Below are 24,455 nucleotides of genomic sequence, written 5' to 3'. Positions count from 1 at the left end.
TTTTTCATTCAAAATTTTCTATTCAAGAATTTCCTTTGAATATGCATTAATGATCACTACAGAGTGAAAAGGCTCAATAAAGACATTTGAATATTGATTTCAACTGATTTGCTTTATCTCAAAACAGTTGTGATAAATTAAGCAATGAATTCAAAATCTCTTTTCAATGACAAGCAAATTTTGAAAAATTTGCAACCCAATAAAAGTTGTTTTTTTTAAAAAATAATCACACATATCTTCGAAAAAAAAAAAAAAAAAAAAAAATCAATGAAAAAACATTTTCGGTAATAATCAAGTTGGGTCATAATCACAAAAAAATTTTGCAAAATGGATTGTGATAATATCCGAGCTTCACCGTATTATTATTTTTGTCAATTGAAAAACAAAACGAATCAAATGTAAATCATTGAACTTCAAACACTTCATATACAATTTATTCACCACTAAAAAAAAAAAAGAAAAAGAAAAAGAAAAAGCGCCTGATATTTTCAAAACACACTGACTGCAGTCACAGTGAAAATTTCACGTAACACATTTTTTGTTGAAAATATTTATTTATCCATAATTTTCCTAAATCTATTATTGTTTTAGTTTATGGGCAGTGATCTTTTAAATGAAGTTTAACCTTTTTGACCGATATATAAAATTTATTTACAAATTTAAAGCTGCTATTCTTGTATTTTGGCTTCTTTGCGCTGTATTTGGAGCATTATATGGATTTCAGCTTTTCAAAGTGTTTGTTTAATCACTCCGAGCATTCCGATTTCAATTTTAAAGATGTTTAAATTATGAACATTGATGATATAAATTTTATTCGATTTTTTATCATTTTTTAAGAACTGTTAATTCTCTTGACGCGCCATCAGGAACTCAAAGTTATGAAAACAAGAAAACAATGAATCAATTTTATCCAAGATCTGCAAGCGAGTCTAACGCATATGCATACTTCCATAATAAGGACAAATCATCTGTTTTGGATATCCCGTGTATAAGAGATGTTGAAACCAATGTTACAGTTGAAATTGAAAAATATGAACGCGAAAATAACCATACAATTGTTCATGCAAAACCAAAGGGTTATTATTTATATGATAATTCCAGAGTTCAAGATATATTTCTTGCAAAGCCGAGCAAAAATGGAACATTAATGATGTTTCAAATTGAATCTTCTGGAAAGGCTCTGTATGATGATTATGCTGTTGTTGCGAAGATTGTGAGAGACGAAGTTGATAAAAGATGTTCTGCCATCGAAAAGAAAAGCTTTGATTTCGATATGATCGGACTCGCTGAGTTTTTAGTTAATGTTAGACAAAGTTTGCGAGATATTTTACAGCAAGAAAGATTATATTTTTATTTTTTTATCAATGTAAAATTTCAGACATTGTCGAAGACTTATCAGTGATGGATACTGTTTGCATTCCGATCGCTCTCGTAATTTTGATCATCATGCTGAAATCCGTGAGATTAATACTAATTACAGTCTTTTGCACTGTATGCGCCGTCACAACATCGTTTCTTATCGTCTGGCCCATTGCACTTCACAGAGATATGGTTACGTTTGCACCGTCAGTGATGCTTTCAATCTGCCTTGCGCTGTCGATCGACTATTCTCTTTTTCTTCTGTCACGCTTCCGCGAAGAGGTGCAGAAAGGAGCCACTCTGGGCAAAGCAGTACACACTCTAACGAAGTTTGCAGGCAGAATCATTTGCCTGTCCGGCTCGATTCTGACAGTGGCATTCCTCAGCAACATGTTCTTGAACAACAACATGCTGTTTGCCCTTGGCCTGGCGTCTGCGATAGCCACGCTGGTCAACCTGATCGTGAACATCACTGCAATCCCTTCGTTTTTGTTCCTCTTCCCGAAGTTTTTCGCGAACTTCTCGTATTTGGGCTTCGGCTCGTTTTGGAGCAAGTTCCGCTGCTGCCACGCGAAGGGCTGGCGGATGTTCGGCTTCGAGCCGTTCAAAACGAAGAGAGAGATCGTGATGGAGTCTGACGTCTACCAGGAAGCCCTGAAGGAGTGCGAAGAGTACGCCAGAGCTCAAGCAGCAGGTGGAGCTGGGGCTGGGGCAGCAGCCATTACCATTGAAAAGGAAAGTGGAGGAGCATACGACGGAACACCAATGGAGACTGCTGCTTCGACGACTACGCCAAATTCATCGCTTGAAACAGGCAATGCCGCTGCTTCTGCTTCTTCTTCTGCTTCTGCTGCACCTTCCATGACCCCTACACCTTCCCCTTCTCCTTCTCCTTCCCCCTCTCCTTCGCCAGCAGACTTGCACGATCCGTACACGCTAGCGCTGCTGAAGATTCAGAACAAGCAGAAGTGGTTCCGCCTTGTGAAGTGGACGACAGAGACAAAGTGGTCGATTGTGCTGTGTGTGGTGATTCTTCTGTGTGCCACTCCCTTTTGCGTGTTCTACGTCGGGTACATGAAGCAGTCGCTCGACAACACAGAGATTTTGGCGCAGGGCTCGCACTCGCTGCTGCTGTACCGAGAGCTCGGGAGGGACTTTCCCCCTGGAGTCATCCAGCCGATCCAGATGGTGCTGGACGCGTCGCAGTGCGGCGGCACGTGGAACGCGGAGTTCTTCAGCTACGCGTACGACCTGGCAATGGCGCTGGTGGATAAGTTCCCGAACATGGTGAAGAAGGACGGGGTGATGTCGGCTGTGGTGGCGAACGAGGCGGCTGTGCCATTCACCATCGCTGAGAACGCAATCAACGACAATTGCGAGGTTTTGGAGCAGGAAGGGTGTGAGGCGTATCTGGTGGCGCACGAGCAGTATGTGTCGCCGGTGGACAAGAACGCGTCGCTGATCATTGCCATCAACACGATCTTCGACTCGATGAGCGAAGAGGCATTCAACATCCTGCCTGACCTGTACCAGTTTGCCGAGGACTATCTGAAGGAGCACCCGAGACCAAAACCACCGAAGCTGCCAAAGACTCCAACAGATACGCAGTTGGAGAAGCAGCGACGACTGCTGCTGGGCGCTGGAAACAGCAGCATTGCAAGTGGGCTGAACGGAACGATGCACTTCACACTGGACATTGTCAATGATGTTGATGCTGATGCTAATTCTGCTTCTGCTTCTGCTTCTTCTTCTTCCACATCTCATTCTCCGCTGGCTGTGTATTCATCAGCCACAGAGAAGAAGTCTGAGCCATCGGGTGTGCACTTCCCGATTGTGTCGTCCGAAGGGATGAAAATCGGGTTCAACGGGATGTCAGTCACACAGGGCGATTCAGTGCGTGTGATCTACAAAATCCTCCCCATCGCCATTTGCATCTCTTTGGCGGTCGTGTTTCTCGCTGTGGGCGTCATCTTCCGCTCGATTGTGGTTCCGCTGCGAACTGTCTTCTCGCTGGGCGTGACGATGGTGACGGTGTTTGGGATGCTGACGATCCTCTTCCAGTACAACGGTCTCACGTGGCTGATCCCGTTCCTCAGCACGATCGACTCGCTGTACTACTTCGTGCCTGTCTACGGCTACTCCCTCATCATCGGCCTGGCGCTGGACTATGACATCTTCTTGTTCTACCGCATAGCAGAGTACAGAGACCAGGGATACAAAGACAGGGCAGCTATTATCAAAGCTACATCGCGTAGTGGTGGGATCATCACGGCGGCAGGGATGGTGATGGCGGTGGCGTTTTCGGGGCTGACCTTCTCGAAGATGGTGGTGCTGGTGGAGATGGGCTTCCTGCTAGTGTTCACGGTGCTGCTGGACACGTTTATCATCCGTGTGTTTTTGGTGCCTGCGATATGCAATCTTCTGGGCAGGGCGAACTGGTTCCCTGGGAAGAGGTGCAAGGCGACGAGGGACGAGAACGATATGACTGACCAGATGTTGGAGGATGCAGTGGAGACGGATGAGCCAGAGCAAGAGCCAATGACAGAGAAGTCGATGAAGAAGTATGCAAAAGCAATTGCGAAGAAGCAAACATACACGGCGCAGGAATGGAATGAATGGATGGGTTTCCCGGCCGGCGAAATCTACACAAAGACAGCGAGAGAGATATTGTACGGACAAGATGTCAATCACTTTGATGCTGCTCGTGAAATGGAGAAGAGCTCCTCTCCAAGCTATGCAGATGGAAATACTCTTCATCTTGTGCCATACCAACAAGAAAGCCGCTCAACATATTCTCATACATCTCCACATCCTGATATTGCAGGATTGAACTCAGACACACACGAAAGTCAAATGTCAGAGAGATCACACCTTCTTAATTAATATCACATACAATTCATTCACACACACGTCACTTAATTTATCTATCTTTCTTTTCTGTTTTATCTTCTTTAACTTTTTTCTTTCTAATCAAAAGAGTAATATATGTAGCTTAAAAATCCTTTTTTAAAAATTCTAAAAATATGAAAATAAAGAAAAAAACAAAAGAAATAAATTTCTACCAAAATCCTTTAAACAAAGAGTTGTTTTCAGTATTTTGCATTTTGGTAATAAATCATTTATTAATGAAAAAATACTTAAAAGTTTGATTTTTGAATTACAGTCTTCTAATTTAATAAAACAGCGTGGTTAAACCACGAAATTAACGAAAAATATGTGAAATGTCTTTTTTATATAAAAAAAAAAAATTTTTTTTTTTGATTATGCGCCAAATCCATAAAGTGTTCTTCCTTGGCGTTTAAGTGAGTAGACAATATCCATTGCGGTAACTGTCTTCCTTCTGGCATGTTCAGTGTATGTCACAGCATCACGAATGATTCCTTCAAGGAACATTTTCAAGATGATTCTTGTTTCATCATAGATAAGGTTGGAGATTCTTTTCACGCCTCCTCTGCGGGCAAGACGACGGATGGCTGGTTTTGTAATTCCTTGGATGTTATCACGAAGCTTGCGATATCCCTTTGCTCCAGTTTTTCCAATACCTTTTCCTCCTTTTCCACCTTTTCCACGTCCAGACATTTATAATTAATATTGTTTTTTAAAAACAATTAGATGATGAAACAAACCTGAAAAATCTATTTATAGTATGAAATTTCACCCATAATATAATATATGGACACTTCCCAAAATTAATTATATTTATCAGGAAATAATCCAAACAAAACTACACAATAATTATTATTTAATTGCATTAACCCCAATATGATTTATCGACTGTTAATTTGTAAATTGATAATCTATTCAAATTATCTGTTGAGTTTCATATGAAAAATATAACTTTTTGCACATTCTACTGATATGTTTGCTTATTGCCGAGATTTAATAATGTGTAATTGTTCAGTTAAATAGAAACTTCATTTATAAAAAGTTGATCAAAATTTTTATGAAAATACTTTCTTGTACTGGAATAAGAATTCAAACAATTCGTTTTTATGTGTATTATATTTAACTATCAACCAATTTAAAAATACTATTTAACGAAGAAAAAACTAATGATGAAGTGAATTGAAAAATAAGAAGTGTATGCAAGTGTAACGTGTGCTGATATTGTGCCGTGAAAAGAGAAATTTTTCGGAAAAATATTACCAAGGACGAGTTGAGCGTTGTTGGGGTCTTGCACTTGTTGCAGGTTGTGGTTCTTGGACAGATCCCGGAGTAACAACTTTTGGCTTTCCCTTTGGTTCCGGCCACGTGCTGCTGCTATCGTCCCCAAAGGAAATGCTGCTTCTACCTCCTGGTGGTTGCCTGCAAGTTTATTTTATAGTTTTGGAAATTTTTTATCGAATTAATTGAAAATTGTGTTGAATTGTGATTTTTTTATAATAATTTTTGAATATTTCGCGAAAAGAACTCAAATAAATCGATTTTTTCAAACAAATAAAGTCACACTTGATGGAAACACTTGGTCTGTCAATATCATGCCCCCATGCTCCTTCCATTTGGCATTGAGAACTCATTGCGAAATATGTTGTTTGAATAAAGATTTAGTTTTAAGGGTATCAAGATCATTATGGATCTATACCATCACATTAATTATTTGAAGATGTTGTGTTTTTTTGGAGGTGAATAAAAAATAAGAAAACGCATAAACAAAATACAATAAAAAATATCGTTATGCACATTCACTTGTGTCTTCTCTTTGCTTTTGCGCCAATTCTTGACATTTGAGTTGAATGTGTAGATACATCTGCATCTCTTTCTTCCACAATTCCTCCGCCTTTTCGCTCAAACGCAATGATCTCTTTCTCTCCGCTGAAGCTTTCTGAAAGCGAGCGCTTTGAACCAAAATCAAGTTTCAACTCTTCTCTGTTTTGTGTTCTCCTCGGGCTGATGGGCAATGAATCGATTTTTTCCTGCTGAGAGAACGGAGAAATAGCTGTTTTTTCGACATTTCTGGAGATTTCTTCGACGGTCGGAAGGAAATTCCCAGTCACTTCGTGCGAGCTTTGAGACGAAGCGGAAAATGACGAAGGAGAAGACGAGAAAGAGAAAGAAGAAGAAGAAGAAGAAGAACGAGGAGAAGGAGAATGAGGAGAATGAAGAGAGGAAGAAGAAGAAGAAGAGGAAGAAGAGGAAGAAGAGGAAGAAGCAGAAGCAGAGGCAGAGGCAGAGGCAGAGGCAGGTGAAGAATCACAAGAATTCTCAGACAACCGAGGCGAAAGCGAAGCGCTATCTTCTTCTGATTCTTCGCTCTGAACGTTATTGCTGATGCTGCTGTTTATCGGCAGATTTTGGGTGTTGTTGAAGTCATCGAGAGAAGAAGAAGGAGGAATAACTTCGAAGATGGGAGAGTAATTTGGTGTGGAAGAAGAAGAAGAAGATGAAGATGAAGAAGAAGATGATGATGATTTAGGGAAAGATGAGGAAGAAGCATAAGCAGAAGAAGAAAAAGCATTAGAAGAAGAAGAAGAAGAAGAAGAAGCAGCAGCAAAAGCAGTAGGAATTTTCTTTCCTCTCATCACAGAAGACAATCTGTGCTCTTTCGTCTCAATCTCCCGTCGCATCTGCTCAAGCTCTGCCATCAGACTCACATACCCTCCTTTCACAAACTGCTCCATCATTTTCCTTTCAGATTTTGAAAGCCTTCTTTGCCTTCTCTTCTTCCTCTGATTCTTCTTCTTCTTCTTCTCTTTTTGGGTCTTTTGAATGTTCAGTGTATTTTTTGCTCTGTATTTTGAGTAACTTCCAAAAACTGCCCTTTCTCTTTCTCTTTCTCTTTCTCTTTCTCCTCTTTCTCCTCTCTCCATTCTTTCAATATAATCATCTCTATTATTTATTTCCTCTTCTTCTTCCTCTTCTTCTCCTTCCTCCTCTTCTTCCTCTTCTTCTTCTTCTTCAGAGCCAGACTTCAAAGCAGCAAACATCAGCCCAATCAAAACCACTCCAAATACCCCAAGCATAACACAGCTCCATTTCAGAGCACGAACATCCAAGTTTTCATTCAGAAATCTCACTTTGAAATTTTCTTCTGTTTTTTCTTGTTTTTCTTCTTTTCTCTCTTCTCTGACTGCATTTTTCTGGGTTAAAGTTGTCTTTGGAAAGCTTATTGGTGAATTTTTGATGTGCTTTTCTGTTTCAATTTCTTTATCTTCAATTTCTTCTCCTCCTCCTTCTTTTCCCTCTTCTTCTTCTTCATCATCTTCTTCTTCTTCTTCATTCCTCTTAAAATATCCAGAATATGCTGCTTTATCCCCAAATTCTTCCTTTCCCCCTATATTTCCAGCTATTTCTGCAACTTTTCGGTTATTTCTGCTTTTTCCTTCTTTTTGTGCCTCAAAAAATGTGTTTGAGCTGGCTGGGTAGTCTTCTTCATCCGCTTTCTTCTCCATCTTCTCCTTCAGCTGCCTCTCCAAATACGCAATGTAGCTTGTTTGTGAAGAAGATATTGAAGAAAAAGGAGAAGAAGGAGGAGGAGAAGAAAGAGAAGAAGAAGAAGCCACTTCTGATGGCTCGTATGAAACTGCCGACATTGACGACGTGGGTGTTGAATAAGCCGACGGCCCAAGCTCATCCGGCTGGTCGGACGCAAAAAACAGCATCTGCAGCAGCTTCGCACTATACTCAGCCAACTTCACAGAAGGCAGCAGCAACCGCCGCCAAGAAATGAATGGAGAATGTGTTTGCGTTTGTGTTTGTGAATGTGAATGTGATTGTGATTGCTTCATCTTCTCATTGATTCCCCCTGTGTCTGCTGTTATGAAGCGGAGGAGGTTCGAAGCAACTCCGCTGTTTTGATAGGCTGCACTTCCTCTGTTGTTGTTGTCACTGCTGCTGCTAATTCCATTCACAGAGCCAAACGCACCCAGCCCACACAGCACACTCGCCAGCAAAAAAAGCACGCCAAAAATTCCCGCCATAATTCCGCAGGTGGCGTCCCGCCCTTTCTTTCTCCGGCTCGTCTTTTCTCTCTCCTTTTCTTCTCTCAGTCGCCGCTCGCACTCGTTTCTCACTCGCGTCGCGTCCGACATCGCCTGCGTCACCCGGTCGCTGCTCACTCCGTCCAGCCCGACTTCGATCTCCTTCAGCACCACGTCGATGCAGTTGTCGCAGAACCGCGAGTACTCGCTGTCGCAGCAGCCGGGGATGCAGCACACCACAAACCACAGCCCTTTCGCCTGGATCGAGTGGCCGATGTTGTGCGTCATCTGCACAAGGACTTTGTCTCGGTCGCGCTGGCGCTTCATCTGCAAAGGAAAAGGTTCGGTTTTCATTTTGTTTGTGAAAAAAATTGACTATGCAACAAGATGTGCGAATAGAAATTCATACCAAATCTCCTTTATTTAAAATAAAATGCATTTTTGGTCCCATTCCTTCTTTTTCTAATAAACATATCGTATTCATAGTTCTTTCACACAATGTTTGCCCAAATGGTTCGAAAAAAACAAAAATCAAATCGGCTGTTCGGCTCAATCTTCTAATACTTTCTTCAATATCAAAAGGATATTGTAGATGCCCGTCAACAAGTCCAGGTGTGTCAATAAATGTTAATTTTGAGAAGCATTTTTCAGATGAGTTACATATGTGGGCTTCAATATAACCTTCAATATTTCCAATACCTTCAAGACTATGAGCAGAGTCGATCTTTCTAATTGTGCTTTCTCCATTCAAAATGCATTCTTTTTCCCCAAATCGAATGAATTCTATTTTTGCAGTTTCCATTCCTACGCCCGTTGCTTGAACTTTTTTCCCTGTATACCAATTAATAAATGAAGATTTTCCTGCACTGTGACTTCCAATTAGCAGTACATCTAATGTCGATGATTTTAATTTTATCTTTGTCTCCAGAAGGTTGCTTAATTCTATCAATCCACATGGCTGATAATACTTTTGCTCCAGCGCGTTCATAATGTTAATGTCCACAATGTTTGAAAGAGTCTCATTCTTTGTCATGAGTGTTTTTTAAAAAAGAAATCCATTGACATGATTTAGTAGAACATGATCATGTCAAGAAAAGAAATTGGAATTTCTTTAAGAATTAAAAATAATTTTAATTGACATTAATATTTAATAATAGATTTTCATTAAGCTCTATTTATCCTTTTCTCAACTTTTCATTTCAATTTGATATGAAGAAATACCTGTTTTTGATTTTTAATAATGTGATGTTGGGTCAAAAAACCATGAAAGAGAAATATATTGATCAATTATTTGTAACTGCAATGGTAATTTGACTTCATGTTTTTTATCAGTTTATTACATAAATACAACAAATCTAGAAAGACTTCGATATTATCATTCATTTTTCACTCTTTCACTAAACCAACATAAAAATATATCATCAATTACGGTGATTAAAAACACGAACATTTTCATAAATTAGGTAATAAGGCATATGGGTACGATATGGGAGTTTTAAAAACTCCTTAAAACATATTTATTTGTAATTAATATGATCACTAATCATCATTATTCATCTTTATAATCATCGGAAATGTGTGAACGTGAGAAATAAAAAATGAGAAAAAAATTAAAAAATCAATTACGATTCATTATCTGAAGTTTTTTATTCTTCTGTCTCAAACCCTGACGATTCTTCTCCAGTTTCTTCATCTCCCAAAATATCTTCAATTTGAGAGATTTCGGTATCTTCATCATCGACTAACTTTTCCGCAAGATCTTCTGCTGGCTTTTCCACCGCTTTATACAAAACGAAAGTAGGTGAAATATCTTGAAATTTAAATTTCGAAGAAGTTTTTACCAGAAACATATCTAATTGATCTGCAATCAATGATTTTCTCACTCCATACTGAGGGAATGATTTGCGCAATGCACCCCACAAGTCCTCTATTGTATTGGTGCACGCACCCGTTACTGGATCAACAAAATTTCTTTTATGGCATGCAGTTCTATGAGTGAAATCTTATTGATCCAAAGAGGAGTGTGCTTTCCACTCGTCGCTCATAATTGGAGTCCCACTTCGAATTGTTTCCAAAATGATGGGAAGAAGAGTTTCCCTCTTTCTATTATGCACAACATTCACAAAACGAGGACCAGCTCTACCTCCCTTCAACCTTTCAACCCCACCAAATATCCAAATGTGTTCCTTTCTTCTTCCTCTCTTATATTTTCTTCTCCTCCACACAGCCTCGTCAATTTCAACCACTTTTCCTTCTCCTCCTATTGGATTTTGATGTAAATTCCAAATTTCCATATATGAAACTCTGACGACGCTGCGCCAAAATCCAACAGTTTTCGTATCCACTCCCAGTATTTTCGAAATGAACTTTATGTTTGCACCTTCCCAATACCACAAAATGATTCTAAAAACCTTCCCTAATCCTAATTTATTCCCAGTGAAAACTGTTTCATCATAAACAGATTTCTTTCTATTGCATTTTGAACAGCACCAATATCTGTAAAACTTTTCGCCTTTAAGAACAATCATTTTTCTTTTGCTACAAACGCAAATTTTCGCTTCGTTTTTCAAAACATTCTCGTTAAACCACCTTCACGCTCCGTCTTCGTCTGTGAAAACATTATCCAGCTGATGAGGTTTAATTATCTGAAGATCATGCATTGCCATTTCAATAAATCAATTTTGATCACAACCCATAACAACTTGAAATTGACCTTTTTCAAAAAATATTTGAAAATTATAATTATGGATTTCCGATGGTTATTGTCATGAATAATGATGATTAGTGATCATATTAATTACAAATAAATATGTTTTAAGGAGTTTTGAAAACTCCCATATCGAACCCTTGTGCAGGTAACTATTTTTGTTCGCTGAAACAGAAGAAATAAATTTTCAAAAATTCAAAAAGCAAACTTTCACACGCTTATTATACTGTTTTTTGACAGTGCAAGAATTTTTGTTTCAATTTTTGTTTTTGTTGAAGATCAAAAATTATTTTTTTTAATGTTTTTGATCATTTGTTTTGCTTGTTTTTATGTAACTCTCTTTCTTTGTTTATTTTTGATTTCAAGGTCATAAAACACACATAACGGAATTTTATTATTTCAAATGTTACACCATTTATTATTCAAAATTGTTAAACTTGGGTGATTATTTTTGATGTGATATTATTTCTTATTAAATTTTCGGTTTGAATATTTCTCCTTTATATAAACAAAAGAACACTTAAAAGAGAAAAGGCTAGAAAAACAATATCATGATTTTTATTTCTGCTTTTGCATTTGTTTTTTAAACAGTTGTTGTAAAAATTCTCAAATAGAATACAAAATCTCTTCCCAACGACAAATGAAAATGAAAAATTGACACCCCGAAAAAAGTTATGATTTCAAAAATAATCACCCACTTATTATTCGAAATTGGTAAACTTCTTATCCAAAATTAGTGAAATTGAGTATTTTTTTAAAAAAAATTTTTTTTTGTGTAAAATTGGTTTTTGGCTGAATATCAGAAAATATTGAAAATATTATATTCACTCAATATTCGAAAAATAGATGAGAATTTGAACCCAGATTTTTATTATTTGTGAATAAACATGAAATTTTCTGGTTTTTTAGAAAAAAATCATCACCATGGAAATAAAATAATCATGAAATGAATTAACAACATATTGTTAAATTATGAATAAATCAATCATGAAATGTTATTTGAAATTGAAGATCTTAAGATAAACAATAAATAACAATAGAAGAATTCCGAAAATGCATTTATGGATTTATGAAGTTGTGAACAACATTTGAATTTTGTTTGAAAAACTGATTTAAAATTTTTTTCTTGTTTGTTTTAAGCATTATTTATCGATGTGAGGTGAAATAATTCAAAAAATATCCTATTTCGATGATGATTATTTTTTACTAAAAAATCAGAAAATTTCATGTTTATTCACAAATAATAAAAATCTGGGTTCAAATTCTCATCTATTTTTCGAATATTGAGTGAATATAATATTTTCAATATTTTCTGATATTCAGCCAAAAACCAATTTTACACAAAAAAAAATTTTTTTTAAAAAAATACTCAATTTCACTAATTTTGGATAAGAAGTTTACCAATTTCGAATAATAAGTTTAACAATTTTGAATAATAAATGGTGTAACATTTGAAATAATAAAATTCCGTTATGTGTGTTTTATGACCTTGAAATCAAAAATAAACAAAGAAAGAGAGTTACATAAAAACAAGCAAAACAAATGATCAAAAACATTAAAAAAAATAATTTTTGATCTTCAACAAAAACAGGATTTATTATGAAAAAAATTTATCGGAATATTTAATACGTTTTCAAATTTTGTGCAATATGCTTTTTCTTTTTTCAGTTTGGCAAGGTGCTTCTTAGGGTGTACCCCATTTTTTCGTTAGCTCCATGATGAAACAACAAAAAAAAAAATAAAATAAAAAATAAAAAATAAAAATAAAAATAAAAATAAAAATAAAAATAAAAAATAAAATAAAAATAAAAATAAAAATAAAAAATAAAAAATAAAATAAAATAAATGAAAAAAAGAAATGTTCTTTTATGATGTATTAGGTAAATAATAGCCTGTTGATCAAAACGAAAAATGTTTGAATAGTTTTTTTATACAAATCTTAAGTTTTTTAAAAACTTATTTCAAACTTCATTATTATACTTAAATTGAGTTATTATCAGCCCTGACATTTCCAAACAGACCTTATTAACTGATTATTACACCTAAAAATGTTTTTTAATAGTTATTTAATTAATTTTTCAAAAAAACTTATTCAAATTTTTGACTATGAAACAGTTGTTTTTGAGAAAGAAAACCCTGCAAAAGTTTACTGATAAATAAAACATATTATCATCACCAAAGAGTGTTGATGAAAGTATTCTTGAAAACAATCAGCCTTTTCGAAAAGCTAGTTATTAATTTGTTAAGAATCCTTTCAGTCGCATTATTCCTTTGGTTTTTATTTTGTAAGATACACCAAAAATTATTCAAAATGAGAATTAAAGCGTTCAAAATAATAAAAATTGCATTCAAAATGGAAAATTTGCAAACGAAATAATAATTTTTTAATTCGAAATAATAATTGTTAAAACCTAACAAAAATTTATTCGTATTCTCAAGAAATTTTGTGAAAATCAGTCTTCCATCTTTGAATTGTAAATTATTTTGTGTTGTTATAATTTTATTGTGCCTTTGATAATTTTTTGGAATTAATAATTTTTCCTGAGAATTTGAATAATTTCAATATATTTATATTCCTGTGAAAACAAAATTCATTTTCATTTCGAATGCAAAAATTATTTATTTGATTGCAAATTTATTATTTTGAAAAATTTTTGGTGCATGCTTTTCAATAAAAATGATCGGATAAAAAAACCACCCAACGTTCAATTATCCATTTTGAAAACAAACATTCAATCACTTCTGAAAATGCAAGTTCACAAAATTGATAAAATTTTGAACTTTTTTAAGTTTTCAATTTAGATTTTCACTATTTCACTGAATAAATCTCGATATAAACGAAATTTTTGTTGTTGGGTGAGTTATTTATCATATCCCTTTTTTTATCGGTAAATTAATTTTCTGGCTCTCTAGAGCACTTAAAGAAAAAAAGAAATAATAGGAAATCTTCAAAATGATTATATGTGCAATTCCTGAAAATATTTTTTTGTTTTTGAAATCTCAGTGAAAAGATCTTGCATTTTTTGTTTTATTTTTTGGATCAAAGACTTGCACATATTTCAATGAGCTTTTTATTTTGAGTGTTTTGAGTTATATCACTGTTAATAAACTGAACATTTTTATGCTTTTGGTTATTTTTTGATATTTAACACTTCGTATTTTTATTCCTTTTACCATTTCCCAAAATTTCGATAAAAATTAGAAACAAATGTTGGATTGAAGTTGCTAAGTTTTTATAAGTTGAATAACAGCTGTGAAAAAATGATTGAAATGTGCGTTTCTAAAATTATGAAATGAAATAATTTGAATTTAAGCATGCGAAACAAAAATACTCAAAAAACTAGGTTAATTGAATAACAATCACGATATTTGAAAATGAAAAGTTTTCTTTCATTTGATAACCTTTATTTGTTAAATACTTTCATATTTTCGCTTTTTAAATTGACGAAAAATCTTATTTATTCAAATGTATTCTTTGATTTGTTGAAATTTATTGATATGGAAAAAGGAATAAAAATACGAAGTGTTAAATATCAAAAAATAACCAAAAGCATAAAAATGTTCAGTTTATTAACAGTGATATAACTCAAAACACTCAAAATAAAAAGCTCATTGAAATATGTGCAAGTCTTTGATCCAAAAAATAAAACAAAAAATGCAAGATCTTTTCACTGAGATTTTAAAAACAAAAAAAATTTTTTCAGAAATATCTCAATATAATATATTCAAAAATTTCTATTATTTATTTTTATCAAAAAGTGCTCTTGATAACCAAAAATTTAGGTACCGATTAATTTTTTGGGCAACGATAAATTACTGACCAAATTGAACATCAAATGACTATCAGAAATGAATTAATTGAAAATATGATGACAAAGAAAACAATGGAAATTACACACGCTGCAATAAAGCACATTTTCTTTTCATTTTGAAGTTAAAGCTTTCAATCTTGCTCATTTGAGTTTCGAAATCTCGATATGATCAAAAGTTCCTATTATAAAATATTCACAAAAGGAAACTTATTCTTTACTGTGTTGGAGATGAAAGGACAAATTCAAACGATCATGAAAGTTGTTTGTTCAATATTTTAAAACAAGATAATTCTTCTGCTTCACGGTTTCTTGTCAATTCTTTTGCGAAATGACTTCTGGAAATCTGGTTACTTATTGCCTTCGATTCTCTTTTTGATTCAAATGAAAGACTCCATTAACAGAAAAGTTTTCGAGTTTGTAATTTATTTCTTTTGATTGGCCTTTTTGTACTTGTAGAATTTCTTTTCTTTTTGAAGAATTGTTTTCTGAGCTTGAAGATTGTAATGAAATTGAACAGAAACAGAAAATTCTTGAAATGAATGAAATAATTGATAGAATGGAGGAAGAAGAATTTAATTCTGTGGTTAAAACAGAACTGTTCAATGAAATGCACAAAATGATAGAAGAAAAGATAATGATGATGGGGAATTCAATTTTGTTGCTAAAACATGTTGGATATTGCAGCAGGCTGAAAAATATCTGGTATTTATGCTTTGAAAAATCTTTGTTATGCAAAAGATTAGAAAAGTTGATTGTTGATGAAAATGAGAGAAAAGAAGAAGAAAAGGATGAAAAGCATTTTATTGATTATTGCGAATGCTATTTAATGCTGCTAAAGAGTGATGCACCAATAGAAATGGCTTTGATATGTGCGCGTTGTTTTCTGAAAGTTGTATTGAAGAAAGAAAAATGCAAGGAAACTCAGAAAGAGGTGGAAATGGCTTTGTTCGCTTTGAGTTGCTTTCACATGTATCACGTATGAGTATTTTTTTCATTTTTTGATATTTTTGAATTTTTGTCATTCATTATTATTAGTTTGTTAAGCGAGAACTGTATTTAAATGAGATTACTGAAATCATCAGATATCATCAGGAGCATCATAATCTGACACAACTTGCCTATCAGTCTGCTTGGGAGTTTTTGATTTATAGATTTCAGTATGATAGTAATTTGAAACAAATTATTGGGAATGAACTTCATTTTGTGAGAGAAGCTAAAAGAGAATTGGAAGAGTTGATAAGAAATGAGGATTGGAAGAGAAAAGAAGAGGAAAAAGGAAACACAGAAGTGAAAGTTCCCTTGATTTGGAGATGGCTCGATGTTATTGAGTGTTACATAATCTCATGCGAATTATGGAATGAAGAACATGCTGGGCTTATTGGCAGCATTGTTCAGACATTTTATGCAGCAAAGGATAATGACAGAGAAATATGCGATAGATGCGCTTTTGTATTAAGAAGAGGGGCAGAAAAGAGAAAAGCGAAAATTGGAGCTTTGTTGAATGAAGGTGCTGTATGTATGCTTTTAGGGGAAATGAATCAATCAACTTTGGATGATGAAATTATTTGGAATTGTTTGCATTTCTTTATGAATATTTTACGGAGGTTGAAAGAAAAGACGGATTATAAAATGGAAGAAGAAGATGATGAAAATGAAGAAGTGAAAAATAATGAAATGGAAGAAGCGGAAAGAAAAGAATTGAAAAGGCAATTGTTCGAAAGGACGGAAGAAGAAGGATATGAAGATTGCAACACAAGCTTTTATGGAGTTATTTCTTTTGTTAATGAAAAATATTATGATAATTTATTATTGAATATTTCTGATTATTTTGTGAATGTTTGACCAAAGTCTTTTCATTTGATTTTGTAGCTCAAAAATTATGCTTATATATATATATATATATTTCTGTAAATTTCTGTGTATTTCTGAATATTTCTGTATATTTTTATTTTTTGAAATGTATAATTTTTTCTCATTCGTTTTTTGGAACTCCAAATTTTTATCTTTTTCTATTTTTATTCGTTTCACAAAACTGAAAACAATCAATTGAATAATTTTAAATGATGATTTTATTTCTTTTTTCAAAAAATGAATTAATCTCCAAATTTTACGAGTGCTGGTTTGATCAAAAGGAAAAAAAGGTGTGATTTTCTGTTCAGATACAGCTTTGATCATGGTTTTGTTACCGTTGCATATTACACATTTGTTTTTTTGAAGTGCAGCAACTTGCATTGAATCCATAGTATTTTCATTTTGCAAGAGAAAGAAAATTGTTTGCTTTTGCTGATTATTCAATTTATTGAAAAAGCATGACGAATGCATAAAATATTATGAACCAAAACAGAATGAAGGCTTTTGAAAATTACAAGTCTGTTGAGAGAATACAAGAGAGGACTCCAGGAAAGGAGTTTGAAGGTTTGAATTTTTTAAAAAATAGTTTTTTTTGAACTTCTTCATTCAATTCGACAAGAATTGTTTGCTGAACTGAAATGCTGTGTTATTAATAAGCAAAAGCAGATTATTGGGGAAATGATCAAAGCAATAGAAAGGATGGACTTGAAAGAATTGAATTCAGTTTTCTCAATAGAAGTGTTTAACGACATAAACAATATGAACGAAGATAATAAACTGTCAATGGAAAATACGTTTTTGTTGTTGAAGCACTTAGTTTATTGCAAATTCGATATTAATATATGGAGTGATAATTTTTCTCTTTCTTTGCTAAGGCAAAAATTTGAGAGGACGATTGTTGAAGAAGGTAAGAAAAGGGAAGGAAAAAATGAAAAACTTCTTGTTGATCTTTGTGAATCATTTTGCATTTTAGGAGCATCATTATGGGGTGAGCTGCAAATGACATGTATTTCTTGCATTCTCAAAGAAGCTTCAAACAAAGATGAAAGCGAGGAAACAAGAAAAGAAGTGGAAATAGCTCTTTCGGCTTTGAGCAGGATTGATAGACTTCATGTTTGAATTTAATGTCTAAGCTATTCGATTTTCTTGATATTTATCTTCTTTTTCCTTGTTTTTTTGATAAGGAAGTGCCAAAAGAACTTTATGTGAGTGAGATCATAGAAATCATAAAATTTCACCAGGAGCATAGAAATCTGACTCGATTGGCATATCAATCTGCTTGGGAATTTTTGATAGACAGATTATACACTGACAAAAGCTTGGAAGAAGTAATTGTGAATGAACTGCATTTTTTGAGAGAAGAATCAAAAGAACTGGAAGAGTTGTCGAAGAGTGTGGATTGGAAGAGAAAAGAAGAAGAAAGAGGAAAGGAAGTGAAAGATGAGCTATCAATCAGAAGATGGCTTCAAAGTTTGAAGACATATTTTGAATCGAGCAACCAATGGAATGAAGAATATATTGGACTAATCGAAGGTGTTGTACAGTTGTTGAGATCATCCAAGAGGATAAATACAGATATTCAAAATCAATGCATTGTTTTTTTCCATGCAGCAACAGATAATAGAAATGTGAAAATTGATGACTTGTTGAAAAGTGGTGCTATTGATGCTGTTTTGGATGAGCTTCAGCAATCAGCAATCAATGATAATGTGATGAATAATTGTTTTTACTTCTTTATTGAAATTTCAAGAAGAATGAAAGAAAAAGATAAAGATGAAAACGACGAAGCAAAAAGAAAAGCAACAAAAACGAAGATATTTGAAAGATTCGAAGAAGAAGGATACGAAGATATTATCACAGGTTTTCAAGAAATATTTTATTTTCTCAACGAATATTATTTCAGTATTTTGCCAGAGAATTATGAATATTATTTTGTTTATTGCTGAATCACACATTTATTTTGAAATTTTTATTTTCTTTCTGTTTCACTGTGTCATCCCCCTTTTTTTACTGCATCTGCTTTTAAAAACTGCATTTGAGAATGAAGTACAAACTTTTTCCTGAGCATCTCATTAAATAATCAAAAAATATTGAAAAAATTCTTCACTTCAGTCTCTGTGGAGAAGTTAACAGTTTTTGAAGGAAATGTAGATAAAATAAAATGATGTTTATGAAATATCTTTAAAGTTGAAATACCATTAGTTCCTCAACTTTGTTCAAAAGAACGGTGAAAGATTCATCATTTTTTTGTTTCTATTTCACAATGATATTGTTTTAACGTTTGATGAATTATATTTTCCATATTGCAAATAAAACCAAACAGAAAAATCAAAAAGAACGCTTTCTTCAAACATATTATTCTGTTTTCATTGATAGGATTGCCAATTCAAAATGAAATCAGACTTTAATGAACTCCCTTCAAAGAATCACTTGACTTGAATCAAGAAAAGGAAAAAAAGATAATTGATTCAAATGTGCAAAAAATAATCTTCGCAACATTCAGGAAGAGAATAATCAAAACTTAATTTCGACAATCGAATTAATGAATGATAACTAATAATGATATCTTCGAATCCTTCTTCTTCTAGCATCACAAATACTTCTCTCATCTTCTTTTTATGTTCGGCTTTCTTTGTTATTTTCCCTATATTCACAGACAATCTTCTGAAAAGATTCAAAAAGAAAGTCAAACAACACCATGCTATGACTTGATCCTTCGTTGGAATTTGAAGCCCTTCCAAAACAGCATCCACAGCTCCACTTTTCAACAAGGCATCATGTTGTAAAAAATAGTTTCTTGATATTCCTGCAATAATCACAATGCATTGATGTGCTATTCTAACAAAATTATCCTTTGTGAATCTGTACACCCACACTACGATGTTGATAAGCTCAGAGCATTCTTCAAACCAAAAATCTAATGAGCGAAAATAATTATCCAACGTTCGAAGCCATTTCATCAAAACAATCTCCTCTTTCATTTCAATTGCACACTTCTCCTTTTCTTCTTCTCTTCTCTTCCAATCAATGAACTCAAAAAGTGATTTCAGTTCTCTTTTTGCTTCTTCGACAATGTGAAGTTCATTTAAAATAATCCCTTCTATTTTTTCTTTCCATTGTAATCTGTCCAAAAAGAACTCCCAAGCCGACTGATATGCAAGTTGAGTGAGGTTATTATGCTCTTGATGATATTTAATAATATCCACTATTTCATGAAAATAAAGGTCTTTTTCTATTATCTTTATTTCAATAAATTAAAATACTCAACATTTCAAATAATCCAAAAATATGCAAACCGTTTCTTTGAACAATTGGCTTAATGCAAGCAAAGTCATTTCCACTTCTTTTTGAACTTCCTCATCTTTGCTATTTTTTTGTGCAGCATTCAGAAGGCAAGGAACGCAAATTTCAATCACAGTTTCTGGAAGAATCACATATTTGTTATGCAATAAAAAGAAGCATTCACAAAGATCACATTGCAGTTTTTCGTTCCTTTTTTCTTTTTTCTTTTCTTCTTCAATTATCATCCTTTCAAAATTTTTTCTCAACAAAGATTCGTAAAAGCAGTTACTCAGCAAGCCTTTCAACGCATTATTATATCCCATATGCTTCAAAAGCAAAAAGGCATTTTCTAAAGTCAATTTGGCATCTTCATTCATTCTGTTAATATCGTTGAACAGTCCAGTTGTAAGAACAAAATACAATTCTGAACTGTTCATCTCGTCCATCACATCATTAATTTCACCAATTTTTTGCTTTTGCTCCCCACTGCTGTATCCCTCAAGCTCAGCAAGCAGTTCTGAGCAAAAAAGAAAGACATTTTCACAAAAAACAGAATTCAAACTTTGTATTTTTTCCTCTTTTCTTGTGTTCTTCAACTGAATTGATGATTTACAATTATCCGAAGAATCCATTTTCCTCTGTTCTATTCTCTTCAAATTCAAACGTTTAATCATTCATAAGGTTGAAAAAAATCCTCATTGTCAACAATAAACAAACATGTCAACTGATTTTGATGATTTATTCAAATCGAAAGGATAATGTTGGTGCTTTTGATCTGTTATTGTTTTTTTTGCCAGTATTAAATGTTGGATCAATGAAAATTAAAAGTCATTTCTGAAATTTAAATCAGGCCAACTGATAAGAAATGATTGAAATTTGGGGAAAACCAAGTGAAAAGCGTATTAAACTTCATTTTTTTCGAATATCAATACAAAAAATAATTCTAATTCGAAAAATAATAATTCAATTTCGTAATATATTAATTCGATTTCGAAAAAGAATAAATCGATTTCAAATAGGAAAATTTTCTGTTTTGTGGAATGAATAACTTGTGCTTCTGAGAAAAAATTCTCTTAATTTTTATCTCATCCACACACTGTGTTTATCATTATTTTTAATTGACATTTTTTTATTTATAAGAATTCATTCCTAAAAATTGAAAATTTTATAATTGAATTCAATTCAAAAAGAAAAAGAATTCATTTTCATTCAAAAAATAGTTGCATTTCTAATTTTTCACCAAAGAAACTTTAAAATAATTATTGGGAAAAAATTTTTGTATTTTGTTATTCAATAAAATGTGATTGATGACTTGCTATTTAAAATCGGTTATTTCATAGAATGAAGTTTAAAAATATTTTTATCATAAAATAGATGATGAAGTGTTGATCTTATTCACTCCATGCTGCTTGCTCCTTTCCTTTCGCATCCTCAAACTGCTGGAATTAAGAACAACAAATTGAAGGAATTCAGTTGCCGATAATGCAACGAATGAGGTCATGGGAAAGATTATTTGGTGTTGATATGATGCAGCTTGATCAACGAAAAAATTGTTGCTTCTTCAACAAAGAACAAGAAGAAAGAGAAAAAGAGGTTTGGAAGAAAAAGAAGTTAAAGATATGACTTCAACAAGTGGAACAATCAGAACAACTCGAAAACAAACGAAGTGAAAAAATTGGTTAATAGAATGGAGTTCAATGAACATTAAGGGAGGAAGAGATCTAGCTGAACTGATGTATTGACCAGCGCGAAGAAGCGTTGTTATCCAGAAGCTCAAGTGCATCGAACCTTTTTTGATTTCCCTTTTGAGACCAAACAGCCATTTGAAGCGGATGCATATGGGGCATATGAGGCACTGGAGGAGGTTTCAGATATGATGAGGCAGCAACATGTTGGAAAGGCCTATAGGCACAACAACAAGCAGAAAACTGTGCCTTGAGAAAATAAGAGAAACACAAAGCAGATAGAGTTTAGTGTTTTTTTGAGGAGATAAAGCATAAGCTCAGTTGATTCTTCTGATTCAGAAATACAAATAATTCCCCTCTTCTGTTCAATTTCCTTATCGTTATTATTCCAAGATAGGTGCCTCGAACAAAGAAATGATCCCACATCTCTTCAGTCCACTTGAGCTGAAGTTGCGAGCAGAAATGGAACACAAAACGAGGAATTTGTGAAATCTCCCAAGTGCCTGTCTTTGGTGACTGTATATAAACATGTTCACTTTGTGAAACAGGTTGGACGAGTGTTCAATTAACAATGATAGAGACGAATTGAAATAAGAAGAAGTTGCTTGTTGTTAATGTCTCACAGCATTCTTCCCCTTTCCAAAAACAAATTAGCCCTTCTTTTCTTTCTCCCTCTGTTTGTTCGAATAGATCTGCAAGAACAACCTTTGAACCTTCAGTGCCTCTCCTTTAAAATCTTCTTTTCCGCTCTCGAGCTTCAAATGAAGTTTGTGGAAGGTTAAAATCCCGTCTGCAAAGTTAAACACAAGACTGACATCCAACTCAAGAGACAGCTGAGGCTTTTTGTGGAAGTGCTCTTTGCTCCTTAAACCAGCTGTGAAGATGAGCTGTTAGTTAAAATGGATGGTCGCATTCGCCATTTCAGACAAGTTTTTCGGTGTGTGAGATAGAGGATATGAATTATCAAAGGAGGTTCCTGTGTTGTTGTTCGTGATAAACTCTTCCCCATCACAGGCGCACTTGATGAAGCTCCTCTCGCTCTTGTTGAGATATGCTCTGTGAAAAAAGTCGAAGAGAGGGAGAGAAGAAAGAAAAGCTATCTTCCCCACTGCCAACTTCAACACATTTTTAATGAAACTTTCATCGATCGTGATTTGTTTGAAAAAGACGGATATAATGAAAACTGAGACAATGGGTGTTTTGTGGAATGGGACATCTCTCAAGGTTGCTTCGATGGTGCACCACATGAACAGCAACTTGGTGCCCATCACGATCGCATTCTCTTTCTTCACCAACTTCTTCATCGCAACCATGTGCTTTGATCGCTTCAACCTTTTCTTTCTCACATTCTCATTCTCATTCTCTCTCTTTTGATATATATCTTCCGCTCATCCTCAATACAGACGCTGTTGCAGAATTAGCAGAGCATCTTCTGCTGCTCTTTGAAACATTACCGTCTCCATCATTCAATTCATTGACCGTTCTGTATCTTTCGCCAGCTGTCTGCTTGATGGCACACTCACTTCCAGTGTGCAAATTGCCCATTACTGCATTCCGCAATCTTCATATGCTGTGTTCAAACATTTCTTTTTTTCTTCACGGTTCATCGTGTTGATCGCTTTCGAATGGATGCTCATCAGCAAGCCTACTTCAACAAGAAAGACAATCATGAGAACAAAAACAGCCTTGGAAGAGGAAAGAAGATCATGATGGAGAAGATAGGTGAGTCAAAAGACAGCAATGATTGTTGAGGTGCTGAAGAGGAGAAGCAAAGTCTGTTGCATGCTGAAGGACTCGAGAAAATGAAGAATTTGAAGAATTTGAAGAATTCTCAAAAAAAGAAGAAAGGGAAGAAGATAATAATAAGATTGAAACAGAAAAGCAGGCATTCGAAGTGAGGCAGAAGAATGTTCTGTTCCAACCGCTGTCATTTCAGCCTTCTTCTGCTTAGTCGTCAACTGTGCTATTCTTTGGCTGATGAATTGGCAGTCCTTTGCATCTTCAGCAATCACGCGCATGTGCAGATTGAGCATCAGTCAACCTTCAACGAATGATACTAGGTCGCTCAATAGCTGTTCGTCTTCTCTTTTCAGCTTGCAAGCCGTTTCAGAGGAGTTTGCACCAGATTTCACAGAGAGAAGAGAAGAAAGCCCATCATCAAACAGCATTTTGAGAATTGGCATCTTCCGTGACGAGCAAACAATCATCTTTGTGGTCTTCGCCTTCGTGGTTGGATCAAAGATAAGCTGAAAGATCTTCAAAGTATTTTCTTTTTTCCTGTTCATCTGTAACTCATTTCTTTCACTCCTCAGCTTGTTTGGCTGCACTCACTTTGTCTCCTGAATCTGTTTCAGAATCTCATTGTTTGCTTTCCATCGAAATAGAATCCTCTTTGTTGGTGTCCAAAACGCGATGCAATTCATTGCCCAAGTGTCTGTATTCTGTCTGATTGCACAGCCCATCATCGCTTCCACACACCGATTGAAAAGAGACGCCTGATGTGGAGCTTTGATCTCTGTTTCCTCTTTGTGATGGATACAGCGAAATTGAAATCATATAGATAAAAGGAAAAGAAAACCTCAGCTCAGAATTAATCTCGCCTCAATTCTTCATTTGTCGCTGAATAAACAGAAGAAGAAGAAGAAGAATATTGAGCAATTAGAGTTGCTTGAAACGAGATATGGACTCATTTCGCTGGCAGATTCAATTTGTCACCAGGCTTCATATCTTCGTGTCAAAAGCCCTTTCTGTGTGCATGTGAAGAGGACAATGACAAACAGTGCTTGTATTCTTTCACCGGTGCAATCAACAGCCCATCGTCTGCTCGCATCTGCGCTGAAAC

At 34.5% G+C, this 24,455-nt stretch overlaps 6 protein-coding genes across 6 annotated transcripts; 3 read left to right on the top strand and 3 right to left on the bottom strand.

Annotated features, from left to right (window-relative positions):
• The first annotated feature begins 594 nt into the window (after positions 1 to 594).
• On the top strand, positions 595 to 4,410 carry MONOS_11536 (putative MmpL efflux pump). Its single transcript, XM_067864075.1, has 3 exons — positions 595 to 735; positions 838 to 1,313; positions 1,379 to 4,410. The coding sequence occupies exons 1-3, from the start codon at positions 614 to 616 to the stop codon at positions 4,240 to 4,242; spliced, it is 3,462 nt and encodes a 1,153-aa protein (XP_067736467.1). The 5' UTR covers positions 595 to 613; the 3' UTR covers positions 4,243 to 4,410.
• An 80-nt stretch (positions 4,411 to 4,490) lies between these two features.
• Positions 4,491 to 4,973, bottom strand: MONOS_11535 (Histone H4). The gene has a single exon (XM_067864074.1). It carries the CDS (start codon positions 4,936 to 4,938, stop codon positions 4,621 to 4,623), a length of 318 nt encoding a protein of 105 aa, XP_067736466.1. The 5' UTR covers positions 4,939 to 4,973; the 3' UTR covers positions 4,491 to 4,620.
• A 528-nt stretch (positions 4,974 to 5,501) lies between these two features.
• On the bottom strand, positions 5,502 to 5,858 carry MONOS_11534 (uncharacterized protein; the record flags this gene model as incomplete). The annotated part of the gene is made up of 2 exons (XM_067864073.1): positions 5,502 to 5,664; positions 5,809 to 5,858. 2 exons carry the CDS (start codon positions 5,856 to 5,858, stop codon positions 5,502 to 5,504), a joined length of 213 nt encoding a protein of 70 aa, XP_067736465.1.
• Positions 5,859 to 5,927: 69 nt separating this feature from the next.
• On the bottom strand, positions 5,928 to 9,526 carry MONOS_11533 (uncharacterized protein). The gene is made up of 2 exons (XM_067864072.1): positions 8,686 to 9,526; positions 5,928 to 8,603 (listed from the first exon to the last, which is right to left on the bottom strand). The coding sequence occupies exons 1-2, from the start codon at positions 9,307 to 9,309 to the stop codon at positions 6,042 to 6,044; spliced, it is 3,186 nt and encodes a 1,061-aa protein (XP_067736464.1). The 5' UTR covers positions 9,310 to 9,526; the 3' UTR covers positions 5,928 to 6,041.
• A 5,483-nt stretch (positions 9,527 to 15,009) lies between these two features.
• MONOS_18524 (uncharacterized protein) lies at positions 15,010 to 16,827 on the top strand. The gene is made up of 4 exons (XM_067871551.1): positions 15,010 to 15,056; positions 15,184 to 15,208; positions 15,272 to 15,771; positions 15,831 to 16,827. The coding sequence occupies exons 1-4, from the start codon at positions 15,024 to 15,026 to the stop codon at positions 16,635 to 16,637; spliced, it is 1,365 nt and encodes a 454-aa protein (XP_067736463.1). The 5' UTR covers positions 15,010 to 15,023; the 3' UTR covers positions 16,638 to 16,827.
• Positions 16,828 to 16,968: 141 nt separating this feature from the next.
• MONOS_5025 (uncharacterized protein) lies at positions 16,969 to 18,689 on the top strand (the record flags this gene model as incomplete). Its single annotated transcript, XM_067875143.1, has 5 exons — positions 16,969 to 16,971; positions 17,039 to 17,067; positions 17,140 to 17,210; positions 17,266 to 17,759; positions 17,831 to 18,689. The coding sequence occupies 5 exons, from the start codon at positions 16,969 to 16,971 to the stop codon at positions 18,590 to 18,592; spliced, it is 1,359 nt and encodes a 452-aa protein (XP_067736462.1). The 3' UTR covers positions 18,593 to 18,689.
• Between the last annotated feature and the right edge of the window lie 5,766 nt (positions 18,690 to 24,455).

Source organism: Monocercomonoides exilis, assembly GCF_001643675.1.
Source record: "Monocercomonoides exilis strain PA203 chromosome Unknown scaffold1-2713096, whole genome shotgun sequence".
NCBI lineage: Eukaryota > Preaxostyla > Oxymonadida > Polymastigidae > Monocercomonoides > Monocercomonoides exilis.
This window is presented reverse-complemented; position numbering and strand designations above follow the sequence as displayed.